The sequence below is a fragment of the Helicoverpa zea genome, chromosome 24, assembly GCF_022581195.2.
Source record: "Helicoverpa zea isolate HzStark_Cry1AcR chromosome 24, ilHelZeax1.1, whole genome shotgun sequence".
Classification (NCBI taxonomy): Eukaryota; Metazoa; Arthropoda; class Insecta; order Lepidoptera; family Noctuidae; genus Helicoverpa; species Helicoverpa zea.
This window is the reverse complement of record NC_061475.1, coordinates 575,695-593,930: the sequence shown is the minus strand read 5'-3', so window position 1 is coordinate 593,930 and position 18,236 is coordinate 575,695. Positions and strand designations below refer to the sequence as shown.

The 18,236-nt window shown below is 47.3% G+C and overlaps 1 protein-coding gene across 24 annotated transcripts in view; it reads left to right on the top strand.

Annotated features, from left to right (window-relative positions):
- Positions 1-18,236, top strand: part of LOC124642481 (protein lingerer) — a 45,127-nt gene that overhangs the window by 9,820 nt on the left and 17,071 nt on the right. For 15 of the 24 annotated variants that reach the window (XR_006985773.1, XR_006985774.1, XM_047180921.1 and 12 more), the window contains exons 3-18: positions 309-383; positions 2,943-3,065; positions 3,498-3,606; positions 3,737-3,901; positions 5,067-5,152; positions 6,862-6,933; positions 7,900-8,007; positions 9,709-9,813; positions 10,200-10,284; positions 10,848-10,939; positions 11,085-11,339; positions 11,856-11,937; positions 12,475-12,566; positions 13,252-13,335; positions 14,106-14,216; positions 15,062-15,172. Coding sequence is in view for 22 of the 24 variants with exons in the window: in XM_047180921.1 (XP_047036877.1) it covers positions 309-383; positions 2,943-3,065; positions 3,498-3,606; positions 3,737-3,901; positions 5,067-5,152; positions 6,862-6,933; positions 7,900-8,007; positions 9,709-9,813; positions 10,200-10,284; positions 10,848-10,939; positions 11,085-11,339; positions 11,856-11,937; positions 12,475-12,566; positions 13,252-13,335; positions 14,106-14,216; positions 15,062-15,172 (1,755 nt within the window). In the remaining 2 variants the exon portion in view is untranslated. The remainder of the gene's footprint in view (positions 1-308; positions 384-2,942; positions 3,066-3,497; positions 3,607-3,736; positions 3,902-5,066; positions 5,153-6,861; positions 6,934-7,899; positions 8,008-9,708; positions 9,814-10,199; positions 10,285-10,847; positions 10,940-11,084; positions 11,340-11,855; positions 11,938-12,474; positions 12,567-13,251; positions 13,336-14,105; positions 14,217-15,061; positions 15,173-18,236) is intronic. The other 9 variants (XM_047180925.1, XM_047180926.1, XM_047180920.1 and 6 more) reach the window with 5 other exon arrangements.

Sequence of the window (18,236 nt, the reverse complement as noted above, 5' to 3'; positions counted from 1 at the left end):
AAAACTTAATTGGCATGGCGAAATATACGCTAAAAGTACTGTTTGATAATATAATATTATCCAACCCTTTGTGATACTCAGGCGTTTTTGTGGCATTACCACACTTTTGAAAGAGCTGCAAGTTTTATTACTTTAATACCTATCAGATAAAGCAAAGAAAAAATGTCTTAAACAATAGATTCTAGATTATGTAATAAGAAGTAACCCTTTCAACATTTTCTTTATAAATAAATATATTCCCACACTCCTGGAAATTAACTCAGTAATGAAAATAGACTGATAAGAATATTTTGTTTGTTTGTCCCCAGGCTACTACAGAACAGCTCCGGATGGCACACATGATCGATCGTAAAAGCGATGACGCGTCTGACGTTCGAAGAATGGTGAGTTACGCATACTTTTAATTATGCCCGCTAGAATTTATACAGGAATTTTCATTCGACAGGGTATTTTTTCAGTTTTCTGTGACAACTAAAATAAAGAAGGTATTTTAATATTATTTATGTACACAGTAAACACATGACAGAAGTAGAAGTAACATATAATAGTACAGAGGTACCGCTTATTTCTATTCAAAGCTCTTCCAGCAGATCAGTAGTAGGAATATTAAAAAATAAAAGTTAAACGAACGAACTAGGTCAGAGTAGCTTTACCTTTTTGCCAGTATAATGAAATGATAAGTATGTGTAAGTAAAGTATGCCGAAGTACACTTTACTGTCAATTCATCGATTCTGTAGTTACTTACATATTATTGTATTATTAATACATACTTACAATGCAGGCAGTCTTCAGTTTCAATGTCAAAACGATAAAAAAATCCTGAACTACATAACGAGTATGTAGGTCTTAAAATGCTTAGTAAGGTATTGGACGGAAGTAGTTAAGATAAAGCTTAACTCTGCAAGTAGGCATTTGTTGAAAATTACGACGGATGTTTGTGTGAACCGCGATAACATGTGTTGACAGGCTTGTCAATTAGCTAAGAATAATTAAGATTTTGCAATCGAATAAATTATTTTATCCACAATATAATAACACGAAAATCTAAAATTAGATAAGGAAACTCTTAATACTCCAAAAGGCAGAGTGTAAAGCTAAAAATAACATACTCTATTTTCGCCTTCACTCGATGTAAGAAGTCTCGAATAAGGAATTGAGGCAAAAAATCATTGATATAAATAAATTACTCCGTACCATATTGAGAACGCCTTCGTGTGCCACTTTGCTCAGAGTCACCTTACATAACCACCCAATGTACCTTTTACTCTTAAAAGGGTCCAATTTGTACTCTGCACCCCCTCAAAATTACAAAGGACTTTTTAAACCAAGAAAAGTTATTGCAAAAGCAAGAAAAAGTTTACCAACAAGTTTACGCAATGATTTTTTCTTGCATTTTTAAGTTTTCCTGTACAATTTGTCGGAAATACAATTTGTGGTACAAGGATAAAGAGTTCCATACTGAGAAAGTAGCAGCAAGGTAAAATGTTGCATTTTTTCTAAATAATCGTGGCAACAGAAGGTATATAAAACGTACCTGTCAATACCTACCGTCAAATAGTCTTATAGTTTTTAGCGCACATATTTGCTTATTTCACCTTGATGATTTTAAGACCATAAGAACCGTATATGCTAAAGACTATACAAAAGATATAATCAGCTTTCCATAAAGAGTTTTACTTCACACAACTTATAGATTTGATATGCTTTTACCATTCGTGGCGTGGGAAAGTCTAGCCAGCTAACGGTGTTTAGTACTCGTCACTTTTACTGTTGAGCGTTGCAACTGCGTTCGGGTACCAGAGCGAACTAATTATGACGAGTTAAAAAAAATCTTGTTTTCATCCAAGAAACAGGGTATAATATTTTTTGTAAATGTAATACATGACTTAATGAGTTCAAAAGATCATCTGTAGCCTATACTAGTTTGATAACTGTATTACAGGAGACAGGGTCCTTCGTCTTTAGTGTGTCAGCTAATTTAACAATCATTTTGTCAATTTTGACAGAGTAATATGTAAGCCAGTGGGTAAGAGTTGCGGATACAAAAAATTGAAAGTTAGAACTTTAAGACTAAAACACACACATCAAAAATTAGGTTTAATATTACCTACTTCAGCGATTGATAAGATAACGCCACATATTGAATGTTAACTTAGGTAAAACATAAAAAAAAACGTTTGATTTTGAATTTCCCGCTACCAGTCTAAGCACTTACCTTAGGGGCAATTATTAGGGCAAATGTTTATAAGTTACTGCGATCGTGCGAAAGAGGGTGCCAACATTCTCATGTAGAAATACCGCCCTGTGTACTTAACATGTTTTATCCACAATACTATGAGATAATAATCTCACCCATTGACAAGCAACAATGTAAGGTAGCAGGAAAATTACAAGTACTCATACATCCACTTCCGTTCACTCGGTTAAGAAACAAAGGCTTACAATGTAACAGCTGTTTCTGTGGGATGCAAGTCGAGTGCTTGTTAGTAGCAAGACTAGTTATGACGTCATTGTTTTAAGGTAATAGCCTCTGTCATCAGTTGAGGATTTTTTCAAAAAGAGTTTCCAGACCGCAATCGGCTGACCTAAGTTTGACCTAAATTTGCTTTTACTCTATTTTACCTAAATGACAGGTTTTCAGCAGCCTGCGTTTAGCGCCGATACGCGAATTTTCTCGAGATTGTCCAATCATATTTTTAAGGTGTTCTTTTCTGAATTTATACCTATATAAGGTGTTGTATATCGTGCCGGGGCTACGGGATAAATCGAAAGAGTTACCGCGGCCTGGTAGACAAAAGGCTTAAGAAAGAACATGGTGGGCTTTAGTCAGAGTGTGAATCTCCTTCACGCCCCACCCACAGTGCGTAGGGATCGTTTGATGATTTCCCACAAAATAAATGTGTGAATACATAGTACTAGAGTGAGTTGTTGTTCCCGTCAGGTGCTGGAGTTGATGGAGATGACGTGCCGCACCGAGGAGGAGGTGTGCTCGGCGCTGCACGACTCCGACAACGACATGGTCGCCGCCTGCAACCTGCTGCTGGAGGAGAGCCAGCGGATACAGGTATATATATCTATGATATCCTTCTAGCCGATTGTCGGCTACGGCGGCGGAGATCAGCCAGCTGCGCAGGACATATTATAGTGCACAAGCATTTGCGCAGACACAGGTGCACTCCCTATTCCTTCACTCTCATAGCCCGATGGGACGGCAATCCGACACGACCGGATAGAGATCAGGCGCAGGACCGACATTTACGTGCTCTCCGATGCACGGGTGTATCAATCACCAACTTAGGCTTCGGGCTGCTTTGTGAAAGTCTTCTAAAACCCACAAAGCAATTTCGGCCCGACTCGGGAATCGAACCCGAGACCTCGTGGTCAGCAGCCGCACTTGCGACAGTTAGACCAACGAGGCAGTTAAAGCTACTTAAGAAAGGTAGAGGTAGGCAACCTCAAGCTACGTCGGTATTGAAATGGTGTGTTGTGTTTTTAGGGCGAGTGGCGAACCAGCGAGAAAAAGAAAAAGAAGCCACCAGCCCCCGCTGGCAATGGTGAATTAGACCCACCACGGGACCCACGCAGTCGTTCTGGACCCAGGCCACGTAAGTATTCGATTGTTATCACAATATCTGTGCAGAATTTGTGTCGTGTAATAGGACTTTACAGGGGTTTCTGGCTGCAGTCTGAAGGGGTTTATCTACCTGTTGTTGATGATGTTTATGTTGTTCCCAGGTCGCGGGTCAGGCGAGCGGGGTGGCGAGCGTGGCGAGCGGGGCGAGGGCGGGTGGCGCGGGCGCGGCGGCACGCGCGGGCGGGGCGGCGCGCGGGGGGCGCGGGGCGGCGGCGCCCGTCGCCCGCGCCCCGAGCGCGCCTGCTGGGCCCACACGCAGCCCGGAGGTGAGTGTGCAGGGCGGCGCGGCGAGCGGGGCGCGGGCGGGTGGCGCGGGCGCGGCGGCCCGCGCGGGGGGGGCGGCGCGCGGGGGGCGCGGGGCGGCGGCGCCCGTCGCCCGCGCCCCGAGCGCGCCTGCTGGGACCACACGCAGCCCGGAGGTGAGTGTGCAGGGCGGCGCGGCGAGCGGGGCGAGGGCGGGTGGCGCGTGCGCGGCGGCACGCGCGGGCGGGGCGGCGCGCGGGGGGCGCGGGGCGGCGGCGCCCGTCGCCCGCGCCCCGAGCGCGCCTGCTGGGACCACACGCAGCCCGGAGGTGAGTGTGCAGGGCGGCGCGGCGAGCGGGGCGAGGGCGGGTGGCGCGGGCGCGGCGGCACGCGCGGGCGGGGCGGCGCGCGGGGGGCGCGGGGCGGCGGCGCCCGTCGCCCGCGCCCCGAGCGCGCCTGCTGGGACCACACGCAGCCCGGAGGTGAGTGTGCAGGGCGGCGCGGCGAGCGGGGCGAGGGCGGGTGGCGCGGGCGCGGCGGCACGCGCGGGCGGGGCGGCGCGCGGGGGGCGCGGGGCGGCGGCGCCCGTCGCCCGCGCCCCGAGCGCGCCTGCTGGGACCACACGCAGCCCGGAGGTGAGTGTGCAGGGCGGCGCGGCGAGCGGGGCGAGGGCGGGTAAGGGGTGATGTCCTCCTAGCCGATTATCGGCTACGGCGGCTCATATAAAGAGATCAGCCAACTCCGCATTACATAGTGTAATGCAAAAGCATTTGCGCAGACACACAGGTGCAGTCCCTATTCAGCTTGACCAACTAGACGGTGAATCCCTGTTCCTGGGAGTATACACGAGGCCGTGGAGATCCAGATAAATCCGCAGCGGGGTACTGGTGTTGGGTTCGGGCCCACACTCCTACAGTAGCACAGGTATGTTGTAGTGCAACGCATAGGAGCGCGCATCTCGGGCAGATAGTAAAGAACTATAGCGATGCTCCGTGCGCTACCTACCTCTTCTCCAACAACCTGCCGCAGTAGAGACAAGTCGCACGATTCTCAACATATGGAATCGCCACAACCTGTACACTTCGGGCATATATGTGAAACGTTTAATCTTAGAAATCATTAGCTAACACCATACTGCTACAAAACTCATGTTTTGAACTTGAACTACAACTCAATCTGTGCTTACAGGCGGCAGCAACAACATCGTCGACACATTCCCCACCACAGAAGACTGGGACAACGAGGAGTGGTCCGGATCTCTATCAGACACCAAGGTGAGTACCAGCATAATTATATAGGTAACGCCATTTTATAACCCCTCAAAGATGCATTTTTCCATATAATCTATCGAATGTCTATGGCTTCAAGGTTGGCTGTAAGAGAACCCAATTCTGGGTTAAGCTCGCCGTTGTACATAAACTGTCCTGATTCTTTGTATATATTTATGATAAGGGTGCAATAAAGAATAAGACTAAGAATAAAAACAAATGATTTTGAGGTTTTACAGCCGAGCAGATTGATTGATCATGAGGTTAAGTAACGCTTGACTATGACATGACTTTGGGTAGGTCCTGCTGGCTCTCATTTGAACATTTTAAGCAGTCAGAAGCCAGAAAGTCTTATCAAGGGGTATTGGATAGCCCCAGTTAATCACTGGGTCAGATCAGCAGTTTATGTAAAACACTGGAACTCGGCTGCATATGGTTTGACTGAAACCCCAACATAGTTGAGTCAATATGGCTAAAAAGAATGTTATTTATGAGATGGCGGCAGATAGAAGAAGAAAACATACTCCGCTGTCCCAAATAACATCACTACATAGTATAAAACAAAGTCGCTTTTTCTGTCCCTATGTCCCATTGTACGCTTAAATCTTCAAAACTACGCAACGGATTTTCATGCGGTTTTTTTCAATAGATAGAGTGGTTAAAGAGGAAGGTTTATATGTAACGTGGTGCGTTCTTGGCGCAAGCTCTATCATTCCCCGGCTGTGTAAGCTATTGAATAGCTACAGTGATCTTGTTGATGTGCCTTCTGACTCACTTGGCAAGTTCCATAAAATAACCTTCAACACTGTATACATTTTTCAATTGTCCTTCTTTTTTCTCCATTTCTTAGTGTTAAATTACTAACTTTATAACATACAAATATTTATAATTATTTGGCATTTGATCCATTTTTAGCCCACATTAAGGACCACAATTTAGTGCATGTGGCAAAATAAATTATTGTAATACATCGCATGCTGTGCTCACCTGTAAGAGATTGTTACACTTAGTTTATTTATAGTATAATTAATTTTGTAATATTATGAGTGTACACAATTGTTGGTGAGCCAATAAAGAAAAAATAAAAATAAAATAAATAATTATAAAATTTATAATAATTATAATAATTTAAATGTTTTTTATTTTTATATTTAATATTTAAAAATGTAAATTATATGTTCTAAATAAATAAATGAGCGAAAATTAAAAATAAATAATAATAAACATGAAATAGTGGGGAAATACTGTTATCCCGTGCGAAGCCGGGGCGGGTCGCTAGTATATTATAAGGGTAGAATTTATGTTGATGTCGATGGTTGCGTGTGGAGGATGCGAGAAGCCGTTGTAATTACATTGTATACAAATGAACATATCAAACAATGTTTAAGGTTCTTTTAACCTACAGACAGACATGTGTTGCTGGGGAGTTTGTTACGTCACTTCTTACCAGCAAAAACACATAGGAAGTGGTGAAGGGTGGGCGTTTTGGGGGCTGTCTTTTGTATTTTTTTTGACGTTCGAAAAGTGTTGTTTTGCAGCCAAGTTTGAATAAATGAGTTTTGATTTTGATTTGATTTTGCCGAAAATCGATCTCAGTGGGGTGCACTGGAGAGGCCGATGTCCAGCAGTGGACTGCGATAGGCTGATGATGTTGATGTGGATGGTTGTGTGTGTCGGTGTGGGCAGTGTGTCAGTGTGGAGACGTAATGCGCCAGGTGTTGCAGGTGTTCACGCCCAGCTCCGCCGCGCAGCCCGCCGACGCAGCGCCCGACGCGCCGCCCACTCAGGTAACTACCTCACTACATATAAACAGCATGCCTGTCTATATGCTAACACATTGAAGGGTTAAAGGCATTGAGGGTTCATGTAAATAATATGTCACTTGAAATTCTTCGATATGTGAAGGTGGATCCGTACAGAGCGAGGCATGCGCCACGAATGGTGCAAATCGATTAAATAAAACAACTCGACTGCGTTTCAAAATAGAAACAACATTCAAAGCTTTTATACAAAATTTTACAATAGAGAAAATTACAAATGAGAAAAATATATTGACATTTAAAGTATTTAAGAAATAAATGAAATAAAAACTAAACAGTTGAATAAATAACATGAATTAAATACTCTATACATGCCTATTAGGTCATTCGCGGTGCATGCCTCGCACAGTCTGGATATAAGTAGTTTAAGGATATGGTTCATCACCTCTGGGATGGAAATACCAACTCATTTTTGCCACTTGTGCTTTAACCCATGCTTTTCTGTACCTATAACAATGTTTATGTAACACTTCTAATTCATATTTTCTGTCCCATAATTACGTTCAGAATACGGAAGTTAAAGTAAGTATTAACGTTCTAAACGAAAAAAGGAAATAATAAACCATTTGTATTATCTTATAAAGATGTAAGTTTTAGTATGTAAATCAGATGTAAATTCAATTAAAACTTCCAAATAAGTTGTCTTCTAAATCTTGGTCTTGAATCAGTTTTAAATATTGTTATTACCATACTAACGTAAACGATATTTATCTATTTTGCAAATAATCTTTCTGGAATCAATAACCCAAGAAAATATATCGCCATGTAAGCGATCTTTGAATCTTGCTCAGTTTCGTATATAATTTTATATAGTGTCGAATTGTAATTAATAACTTGTCAGTGTCAAAGCATTTTTGTATTTGGAATTCAAACTCGCTTACACATACGATTTTATAAGTAAAAAAAATGCAAATACGAGCATATCCGTGACAGGAGTGGGAGGCGACGGAGGCCAACGGTCCGCTGGAGGCGCACATCCCCACCTACACGTACCACAACTCCGCGCACATACCCGCGCATCCCCACCACCCGCTACGGGACGTGAGTACCCACACTACTGGTCTACACACGAGCACATCCCCACCTACACGTACCACAACTCCGCGCACATACCCGCGCATCCCCACCACCCGCTACGGGACGTGAGTACCCACACTACTGGTCTACACACGAGCACATCCCCACCTACACGTACCACAACTCCGCGCACATACCCGCGCATCCCCACCACCCGCTACGGGACGTGAGTACCCACACTACTGGTCTACACACGAGCACATCCCCACCTACACGTACCACAACTCCGCGCACATACCCGCGCATCCCCACCACCCGCTACGGGACGTGAGTACCCACACTACTGGTCTACACACGAGCACATCCCCACCTACACGTACCACAACTCCGCGCACATACCCGCGCATCCCCACCACCCGCTACGGGACGTGAGTACGCACACTACTGGTCTACACACGAGCACATCCCCACCTACACGTACCACAACTCCGCGCACATACCCGCGCATCCCCACCACCCGCTACGGGACGTGAGTACCCACACTACTGGTCTACACACGAGCACATCCCCACCTACACGTACCACAACTCCGCGCACATACCCGCGCATCCCCACCACCCGCTACGGGACGTGAGTACCCACACTACTGGTCTACACACGAGCACATCCCCACCTACACGTACCACAACTCCGCGCACATACCCGCGCATCCCCACCACCCGCTACGGGACGTGAGTACCCACACTACTGGTCTACACACGAGCACATCCCCACCTACACGTACCACAACTCCGCGCACATACCCGCGCATCCCCACCACCCGCTACGGGACGTGAGTACCCACACTACTGGTCTACACACGACCACATCCCCACCTACACGTACCTATGCTATCCCCACCTACACGTACCTATGCTATCCCCACCTACACGCACCTATGCTATCCCCATCTACACATAACATATGCTGCGTTTACATGCTTTCCAAGAATTACCAAGAATTTTAAGACAAAGACACTTCAAGAAGTGTCATAGCCAACGCTTACCTAAAGGTTCTTTTTATCCTTTTTTGCACCGATTTCCCAAAAAAAAATAGTCTTTTAAATATATAAAGCTTTCAAGCTTCTCTAGCCAAATATTCCGCTTTCACGCTCATTTTTGGATATTTATCGAGACTTGGCAAGCGTGTAAATGTATCATTGCTCATATACGGTGTTTTTCGTTATGTACCATGTTTTATGTATAAGCAATACACTCCACAAAATTATGTAAATGCACCCAATATATTATGTGGTTATTTGTACAGGTTTTCATTTTTACACTGGTGGTTTCCTTTCTATCGCAATGCACATACATGTTTACCAAGATCTATTTCTACATACAGTTGAACGCCGATTATCCGAATTAATTGCGACCGGGTAATATTTATACCGGTAATAATTAAAAATGAATTGTCACACATAGAATAAATCTTCATAAAGTTAAACACAGTTCAACAATAAAGTTTGATTGAAAATCTCGATCAGAGTAAGTTGCAACCCTATCAGGCCTTACCCAAAATACAAAGTATAATAATTCACAACAGTAGGTAACAGAGCTGCAGAGTAGCTTAGGGACCGATTCGGTTAATCGGCGTTCTACTGTATATAGGTAAAGTTTTATTATACTTATGTGTTGTTAACATATAATAAAGTAAATATAACAACTTATATAATTGTTCAAACAGCAAATAAGTTCAGTGAGCCGGCAGTCGCCGGTGTCGGGCGCGGTGGCGGCGCCGGCCGAGCCGCAGCCGCCCGCCGATACTTACCATCATCCGGTTCATCATCAGGTGAGCACACACAATATCGGTTAGAGGAAGTTTACCTAATACAATAGTGTAAACTTATAATGTAACACTTTATTTAATCCTATAAAATCTTAACCGTTATAATAAAATCATATTATGGTATGACGTACCTATTTCCCAAGGACTTAAAAATGCCCCTGAGTCCTATTTTTGATCTTACTTAAATAGAAAAATCTTAGTTAAATGGAGTATTTAATGTTAAAAGAACATTTTTTTTTCATTTATTGGTTACTCAAAATATTTCTTACATTTTTAAATAATTCAACACTAAAAAGATCATTATTATTATACGATAGTTGTTAGTTCGATAGGCAGTGTTTTTAGTTTTCGACATAGAGACTGAAAGCTAAACTATGTGATGTTTTCAGCCAATGGGCATGTCTGGAAGTCTGACGGCGGCGCAGTCGCAGTATCTCTCGCAACTCACACAGCAGTCGCAGAGGCACGACAATAGTGAGTATTCATCGACAAACAAACATACACACACAACACAGAAACCCCGTGACAAACACACGAACACCAAACATTTGAAATTGATATAGGTAAATAAACACTTTCGTAATGTGTAAGTGTCATAATGACGAAAAACAATACATGATTGCATAATTTTTTTAGCTCTGATTATTCGGTCACCTTTTAGATATCAGAATCAACTGCAGGGAACGAATAAAAATTTAGAATTCTATAATTTTCATCCTCATCCTCTGAGCCTTTTCCCAACTATGTTGAGGTCGGTTTCCAGTCTAGCCGGATTTAGCTGAGTATGTGAGCTCTACAAATAGCGACTGCCTATCTGACCTCAGTTACCCGGACAACCCGATACCCCTTGGTTAGACTGGCGTCAGACTTGCTGGCTTCTGACTACCCAATTAGAATTCTGTAATCGAAATTGAATAAAACCGATTCCCCGGCGGAGGGGAATCGGTTGAATCGTCCGAATCTAGAAAAATTACAGAAATGTCAAATTCCTATATTTATCTTGTTTCCCTAACATAAAGCATGTTTGTGTATTGCAGGCGTGTACACGTCAAATTACGGCGTGTACGGCAACACAGACATCACCAGTCAGAGGAAACCGCAGCGAGCGAGAGTTCCTCCTCCCTCTAAGGTTTGTGACTAGTCTGATATTGTCTTGCGCTTTATTAGATGGAGTCTAGAACAAGGGTGTTTTCATTTCACTGTTTTGAGAGTTGCTTCATAATCTAATTGTTGCTGTATCTGAATGGACATTTATTGTTAATGTAATGTTGTAGATCCCGTCTATGGCGGTGGAGATGCCGGGAGGCGGCGAGGGTGGCATGTTCCTGGACGTGCAGTTCGGCGCCCTGGAGCCCGACGCGCTCCGGGACAACTGCACCCCCAAGCCGCAGCAGCAGCCGCCCGCGCCGGCACCGACAGCGGCAGCAGCGCCCGCCGCCGCGCCCGCCTCCCCCGCCGCCGCCACGCCGCCGCACGAGCCGCCCGCCACCCCGCCCGCGCCCCTGCCCTACCAGCCGCCGAGCACTGCCGTATGTAGCCACAGCACGCGTCTGCCCGCCTAACGACAGGCCCCTCATACCTCCCCCCAGTGGGCTGGAGCACAGGAGCCCCGCGCCTGTCGCCTGCTGATCACCCCGACGGATGAGGACGGACGTTGTGTTCGACGTCTTCCGCTCCTTCTTCGCCTGCGAACCGGCGCCGCGAGAGGGTCGTTCCGCCGCCTCCTTCTGTGACATGACGCCCTCACAGAAGGAGTCTCCTCGCTTCCCAGCATGGCAGCAATCACGCTGGGGAACGACAGGTCATCCCCGACTACTGTGACCAGATAAACACCTACTCAGCATTATTTTTATGCAATACTTACTAGCTATTTATCGCGATTTTCTTCCTATCTACGATATCATATACCCACCATAGAAAATTGTACAAATTATAGCAAACTTATATATCATTTTATAATAGCTTTTAGTTATTTATCATACTACCTCATTAAGAAGCTGCACTTGAGCAGAATATTGTAAAAGTAAGACGTTTGTATGTTGCAGCTGAGTGAGAGTTTAGCAGTAGTGGAGCCGACGCCCGTGAGTGCGCCGGCCGCCGCCGAGCCCGCGGTCACCAACACTACCTGTGAGTATCTACAGTATAACCGGGTTTTATATCTAATTCCGCCGAAAACTTGCCGTAAATATTCTCCACTGGCAACAATACTTAAGACTTGGAATCAGAATCATTGCCTAATTTATTTGCTAAATAGACTCTGGTCAGGACTATGGTATTGTTCAAAAGAGTTAACGCTATATTCGAGTGGCAATCTCACAACTTCCTACCAGTCGAAGTAGGTGAAAAATGAGTCTGGTTTATATTTTTTTCATTAAGGCCAGTCGACTTGTTGACACTTCATCAACAGATCAGTTTCTACCTTAACTGTAGGTTATTATATAATACACTTTTACCGCGGTTTCACCCCACGTCCTGTGGAAAATACCTTACTGGGATAAATAAAGCCTATGTCACTAGGAAAGAGTATAGCTTTCTAACAGTGATAGAATTTTGAAATACGGTCCATTCGTTTTTATTTTATCCATACCTACAAACAAAGTTTTCCTCTTCGCTACATTAGTATAGAGTACAAAATGCGATATAAGACATATTTTATGTTGACAGCGTCCCTGGAGGCGGCGCTGTCGAGCATGAAGCAGCTGTCGGTGTCGGACGCGCCGCCGCCGCAGCACCAGCCGCAGCACCACAGGCCCAAGGTACAACACATACTTCTAAATACTAGCTTTATGTGGAACTAATGTATAACATATTTTGGCCATATAAACTGTTCTGACATCTTCCACAATTGGATGGACCCTCCACTCAGGCCAGGTCGGAGTGCCGCTGGGCCTTTTAAGCGGGTATACCGGGGGGGGGGGCGGGGGAACGTTTTATTTTACGATCAATTCCTAGGATAAAAGTAAATTACTTCATTCATTTGATAAAGCTTTGTAATAATGTCGCGACACCTTTTCACACACGGTCGGTTAGCCCCATGGTAAGTTATTTATTAACTTGTGTTATGGGTGCTAACACAACTGATAAACTACATATAGCTACATATATACATATTTATAAATACATATAGTAACACCCAGACCACGGCCAACAAGCATGATCATCACACAAATATCAACCGAACCGGGAATCGAACCTGGGACCTCAGGTTCGGCAGTCCGGCTTGGTGACCTTTGCGCCACAGAGGTCGTCAAAAAGAGGTGTAAAATAAAGTCACTTTCATTTATTGTTTTCATGGAATGCTAAAAAATGGGATAAGTCTGTTATGTCATAACTTGATATAAATTGTAATTGTTTTTGATAGTTGATTAAATAGTATTAAATTTGACTAAATGCTATACTTTATTGGTAGAAATGTTAACAGTTTATTTATGATATTTTCAGACTGTAGGACAACAGAATGTGTACGCGCATCACGCGGTGTCACATCACCCGCCTGTATACGGAGCCAATGTCTATGCGCCACAGGTAACATATTACAATTTACTTTAACTAAATATTCACCATTGTCGTCCACCAACAAGCAAGGTGGACAGACGACCTTATGTCGGTCGCCTCCAACACGTATCTGTGCAGATCTAAGGGGGAGGCCTATGTTCAGTAGTGGACGTCCGCCGGCTGAGATGATGATGATGAATCATCATTGTAGATAGATGTTATATGTTTATCGAAACAGTTTTTTTTAAACGGTTTGAGCACCTGTATTATTTTATAATAATATTATTTTTTTGGGATTTGTTGGCTTGTACTGGGATAAAATATAGCCCATGTTATTGGCAGGTAATGTTGCTTTTTAATGGCGAAAGAATTTTTGAAATTGGTCCTTTAGTTATTGTATTTATCTATTCCAAAAAAACCTTTGAAATATTAATATAGATTGATAATAGCTGAGATTGTAGTTGATGCATCTGCAGCGTATTTCCCTCTCCGTGTTCAACTGGCGACACCGGTCTCGCAAAATCCACACGCTTTTGTTTTACTACGGAATACTACGATCTCTTGTTGAATTCGCGTCAACTGAGCACGCTTTTGTGATCAAGCAATGTTAAAAGAAGTTTTACAAAACAGTGTGTGATTGAGTTGAACACGGTTCACGAAGTTCACAATTTGAGGAGAGCACCAGCTGCGAAGTGCACCATTTGACCGTGGTGTACGAGTTGAGAAGTGCACCAAATGCGTCAAACCCGATAATAAATATCCTGATGATGACGAAACTCATGTTTATATGACATTGTCAGCAGGTGAACTCGAGCAACGCGTCGCTGACGGGCGCGTCGGCCATGTCGGCGTCCGCCTACCCGTCCAGCGTCACGCTCACGCAGTACCAGCCCATCATCAACTCATACCAGGTACAACAATATTATAATCAACATCTCCAACTCAAAACCGTTTATTCAAATTAGACTGATAAATCAACACTTTTCGAACAAAAACAAAAGACAGCCGCCAAAACATGTTGTTGCTGTGATGCCGGAACCTCATTTCGCTATGCGTTATTTGTTATGCGACAACGTTGTATTCGCTCAAATATTTGTTATGTGAGCGAGCAACAAACATGGCATCCACACTTCGTGCCGAGGTGCTTATTCGTGTCCTTTGAAGTGTGTCAAAAAACCGACAAGTGGACGGATAGGTGTATTTGTTATTCGCGCTTATGCGTTATGCGGGAAAATATAGCAAATATAGACGAATGAACTCAAACTATTTATTTGCATGTTAAGGTTGAACTAACTAATGAACCCTCCACACTTCGTCGTATGCGGCCGAATAACGCGCATAACAAATAACGCATAGGAAAGTGTGGTTCCAGCATGAAGAAGAAACAGCACAACAGACTCCCCAGCAACTTACTTCTTGAAATGACGTGAAAATTTCGTGTAACAATGATTCATGTGGCTACACCACTGAAAGGATTAGGTTGTAATTGTCATAATTCGTTACAAATAACGTTAAATTAACGATGGCAAACATCATCAAATGACCACTGAGAGTCAGACTCTTACTGACTAAAAACCGTCGTGTTCCGTCGTAGACCTTTTATGTACCAGGGCCGCGGTAACTCTTTCGAACAATACCGCAGCCCCGGCGGGCCCTGTTGGGCCCCACTGGGGTAATAGAATACCCTGAAGTTTATATTCAAGGATTGAATATGTTTGACACAGTGAATGTAAATAATATTATTTTGTTTCCTCAGACATCGTCGTCGGCGGGCCCGTACGGCGGCAGCGCCCTGTACACAGCGGCGCCCTACACTCCCTACCAGCCCACCGCCCAGCCCAAGCAGCCGCCCAAGGAGACGCAGCAGGTAACACCGCAACACTACACTACACTCCCTACCAGCCCACCGCCCAGCCCAAGCAGCCGCCCAAGGAGACGCAGCAGGTAACACAGCAACACTACACTACACTCCCTACCAGCCCACCGCCCAGCCCAAGCAGCCGCCCAAGGAGACGCAGCAGGTAACACAGCAACACTACACTACACTCCCTACCAGCCCACCGCCCAGCCCAAGCAGCCGCCCAAGGAGACGCAGCAGGTAACACAGCAACACTACACTACACTCCCTACCAGCCCACCGCCCAGCCCAAGCAGCCGCCCAAGGAGACGCAGCAGGTAACACAGCAACACTACACTACACTCCCTACCAGCCCACCGCCCAGCCCAAGCAGCCGCCCAAGGAGACGCAGCAGGTAACACAGCAACACTACACTACACTCCCTACCAGCCCACCGCCCAGCCCAAGCAGCCGCCCAAGGAGACGCAGCAGGTAACACAGCAACACTACACTACACTCCCTACCAGCCCACCGCCCAGCCCAAGCAGCCGCCCAAGGAGACGCAGCAGGTAACACAGCAACACTACACTACACTCCCTACCAGCCCACCGCCCAGCCCAAGCAGCCGCCCAAGGAGACGCAGCAGGTAACACAGCAACACTACACTACACTCCCTACCAGCCCACCGCCCAGCCCAAGCAGCCGCCCAAGGAGACGCAGCAGGTAACACAGCAACACTACACTACACTCCCTACCAGCCCACCGCCCAGCCCAAGCAGCCGCCCAAGGAGACGCAGCAGGTAACACAGCAACACTACACTACACTCCCTACCAGCCCACCGCCCAGCCCAAGCAGCCGCCCAAGGAGACGCAGCAGGTAACACAGCAACACTACACTACACTCCCTACCAGCCCACCGCCCAGCCCAAGCAGCCGCCCAAGGAGACGCAGCAGGTAACACAGCAACACTACACTACACTCCCTACCAGCCCACCGCCCAGCCCAAGCAGCCGCCCAAGGAGACGCAGCAGGTAACACAGCAACACTACACTACACTCCCTACCAGCCCACCGCCCAGCCCAAGCAGCCGCCCAAGGAGACGCAGCAGGTAACACAGCAACACTACACTACACTCCCTACCAGCCCACCGCCCAGCCCAAGCAGCCGCCCAAGGAGACGCAGCAGGTAACACAGCAACACTACACTACACTCCCTACCAGCCCACCGCCCAGCCCAAGCAGCCGCCCAAGGAGACGCAGCAGGTAACACAGCAACACTACACTACACTCCCTACCAGCCCACCGCCCAGCCCAAGCAGCCGCCCAAGGAGACGCAGCAGGTAACACAGCAACACTACACTACACTCCCTACCAGCCCACCGCCCAGCCCAAGCAGCCGCCCAAGGAGACGCAGCAGGTAACACAGCAACACTACACTACACTCCCTACCAGCCCACCGCCCAGCCCAAGCAGCCGCCCAAGGAGACGCAGCAGGTAACACAGCAACACTACACTACACTCCCTACCAGCCCACCGCCCAGCCCAAGCAGCCGCCCAAGGAGACGCAGCAGGTAACACAGCAACACTACACTACACTCCCTACCAGCCCACCGCCCAGCCCAAGCAGCCGCCCAAGGAGACGCAGCAGGTAACACAGCAACACTACACTACACTCCCTACCAGCCCACCGCCCAGCCCAAGCAGCCGCCCAAGGAGACGCAGCAGGTAACACAGCAACACTACACTACACTCCCTACCAGCCCACCGCCCAGCCCAAGCAGCCGCCCAAGGAGACGCAGCAGGTAACACAGCAACACTACACTACACTCCCTACCAGCCCACCGCCCAGCCCAAGCAGCCGCCCAAGGAGACGCAGCAGGTAACACAGCAACACTACACTACACTCCCTACCAGCCCACCGCCCAGCCCAAGCAGCCGCCCAAGGAGACGCAGCAGGTAACACAGCAACACTACACTACACTCCCTACCAGCCCACCGCCCAGCCCAAGCAGCCGCCCAAGGAGACGCAGCAGGTAACACAGCAACACTACACTACACTCCCTACCAGCCCACCGCCCAGCCCAAGCAGCCGCCCAAGGAGACGCAGCAGGTAACACAGCAACACTACACTACACTCCCTACCAGCCCACCGCCCAGCCCAAGCAGCCGCCCAAGGAGACGCAGCAGGTAACACAGCAACACTACACTACACTCCCTACCAGCCCACCGCCCAGCCCAAGCAGCCGCCCAAGGAGACGCAGCAGGTAACACAGCAACACTACACTACACTCCCTACCAGCCCACCGCCCAGCCCAAGCAGCCGCCCAAGGAGACGCAGCAGGTAACACAGCAACACTACACTACACTCCCTACCAGCCCACCGCCCAGCCCAAGCAGCCGCCCAAGGAGACGCAGCAGGTAACACAGCAACACTACACTACACTCCCTACCAGCCCACCGCCCAGCCCAAGCAGCCGCCCAAGGAGACGCAGCAGGTAACACAGCAACACTACACTACACTCCCTACCAGCCCACCGCCCAGCCCAAGCAGCCGCCCAAGGAGACGCAGCAGGTAACACAGCAACACTACACTACACTCCCTACCAGCCCACCGCCCAGCCCAAGCAGCCGCCCAAGGAGACGCAGCAGGTAACACAGCAACACTACACTACACTCCCTACCAGCCCACCGCCCAGCCCAAGCAGCCGCCCAAGGAGACGCAGCAGGTAACACAGCAACACTACACTACACTCCCTACCAGCCCACCGCCCAGCCCAAGCAGCCGCCCAAGGAGACGCAGCAGGTAACACAGCAACACTACACTACACTCCCTACCAGCCCACCGCCCAGCCCAAGCAGCCGCCCAAGGAGACGCAGCAGGTAACACAGCAACACTACACTACACTCCCTACCAGCCCACCGCCCAGCCCAAGCAGCCGCCCAAGGAGACGCAGCAGGTAACACAGCAACACTACACTACACTCCCTACCAGCCCACCGCCCAGCCCAAGCAGCCGCCCAAGGAGACGCAGCAGGTAACACAGCAACACTACACTACACTCCCTACCAGCCCACCGCCCAGCCCAAGCAGCCGCC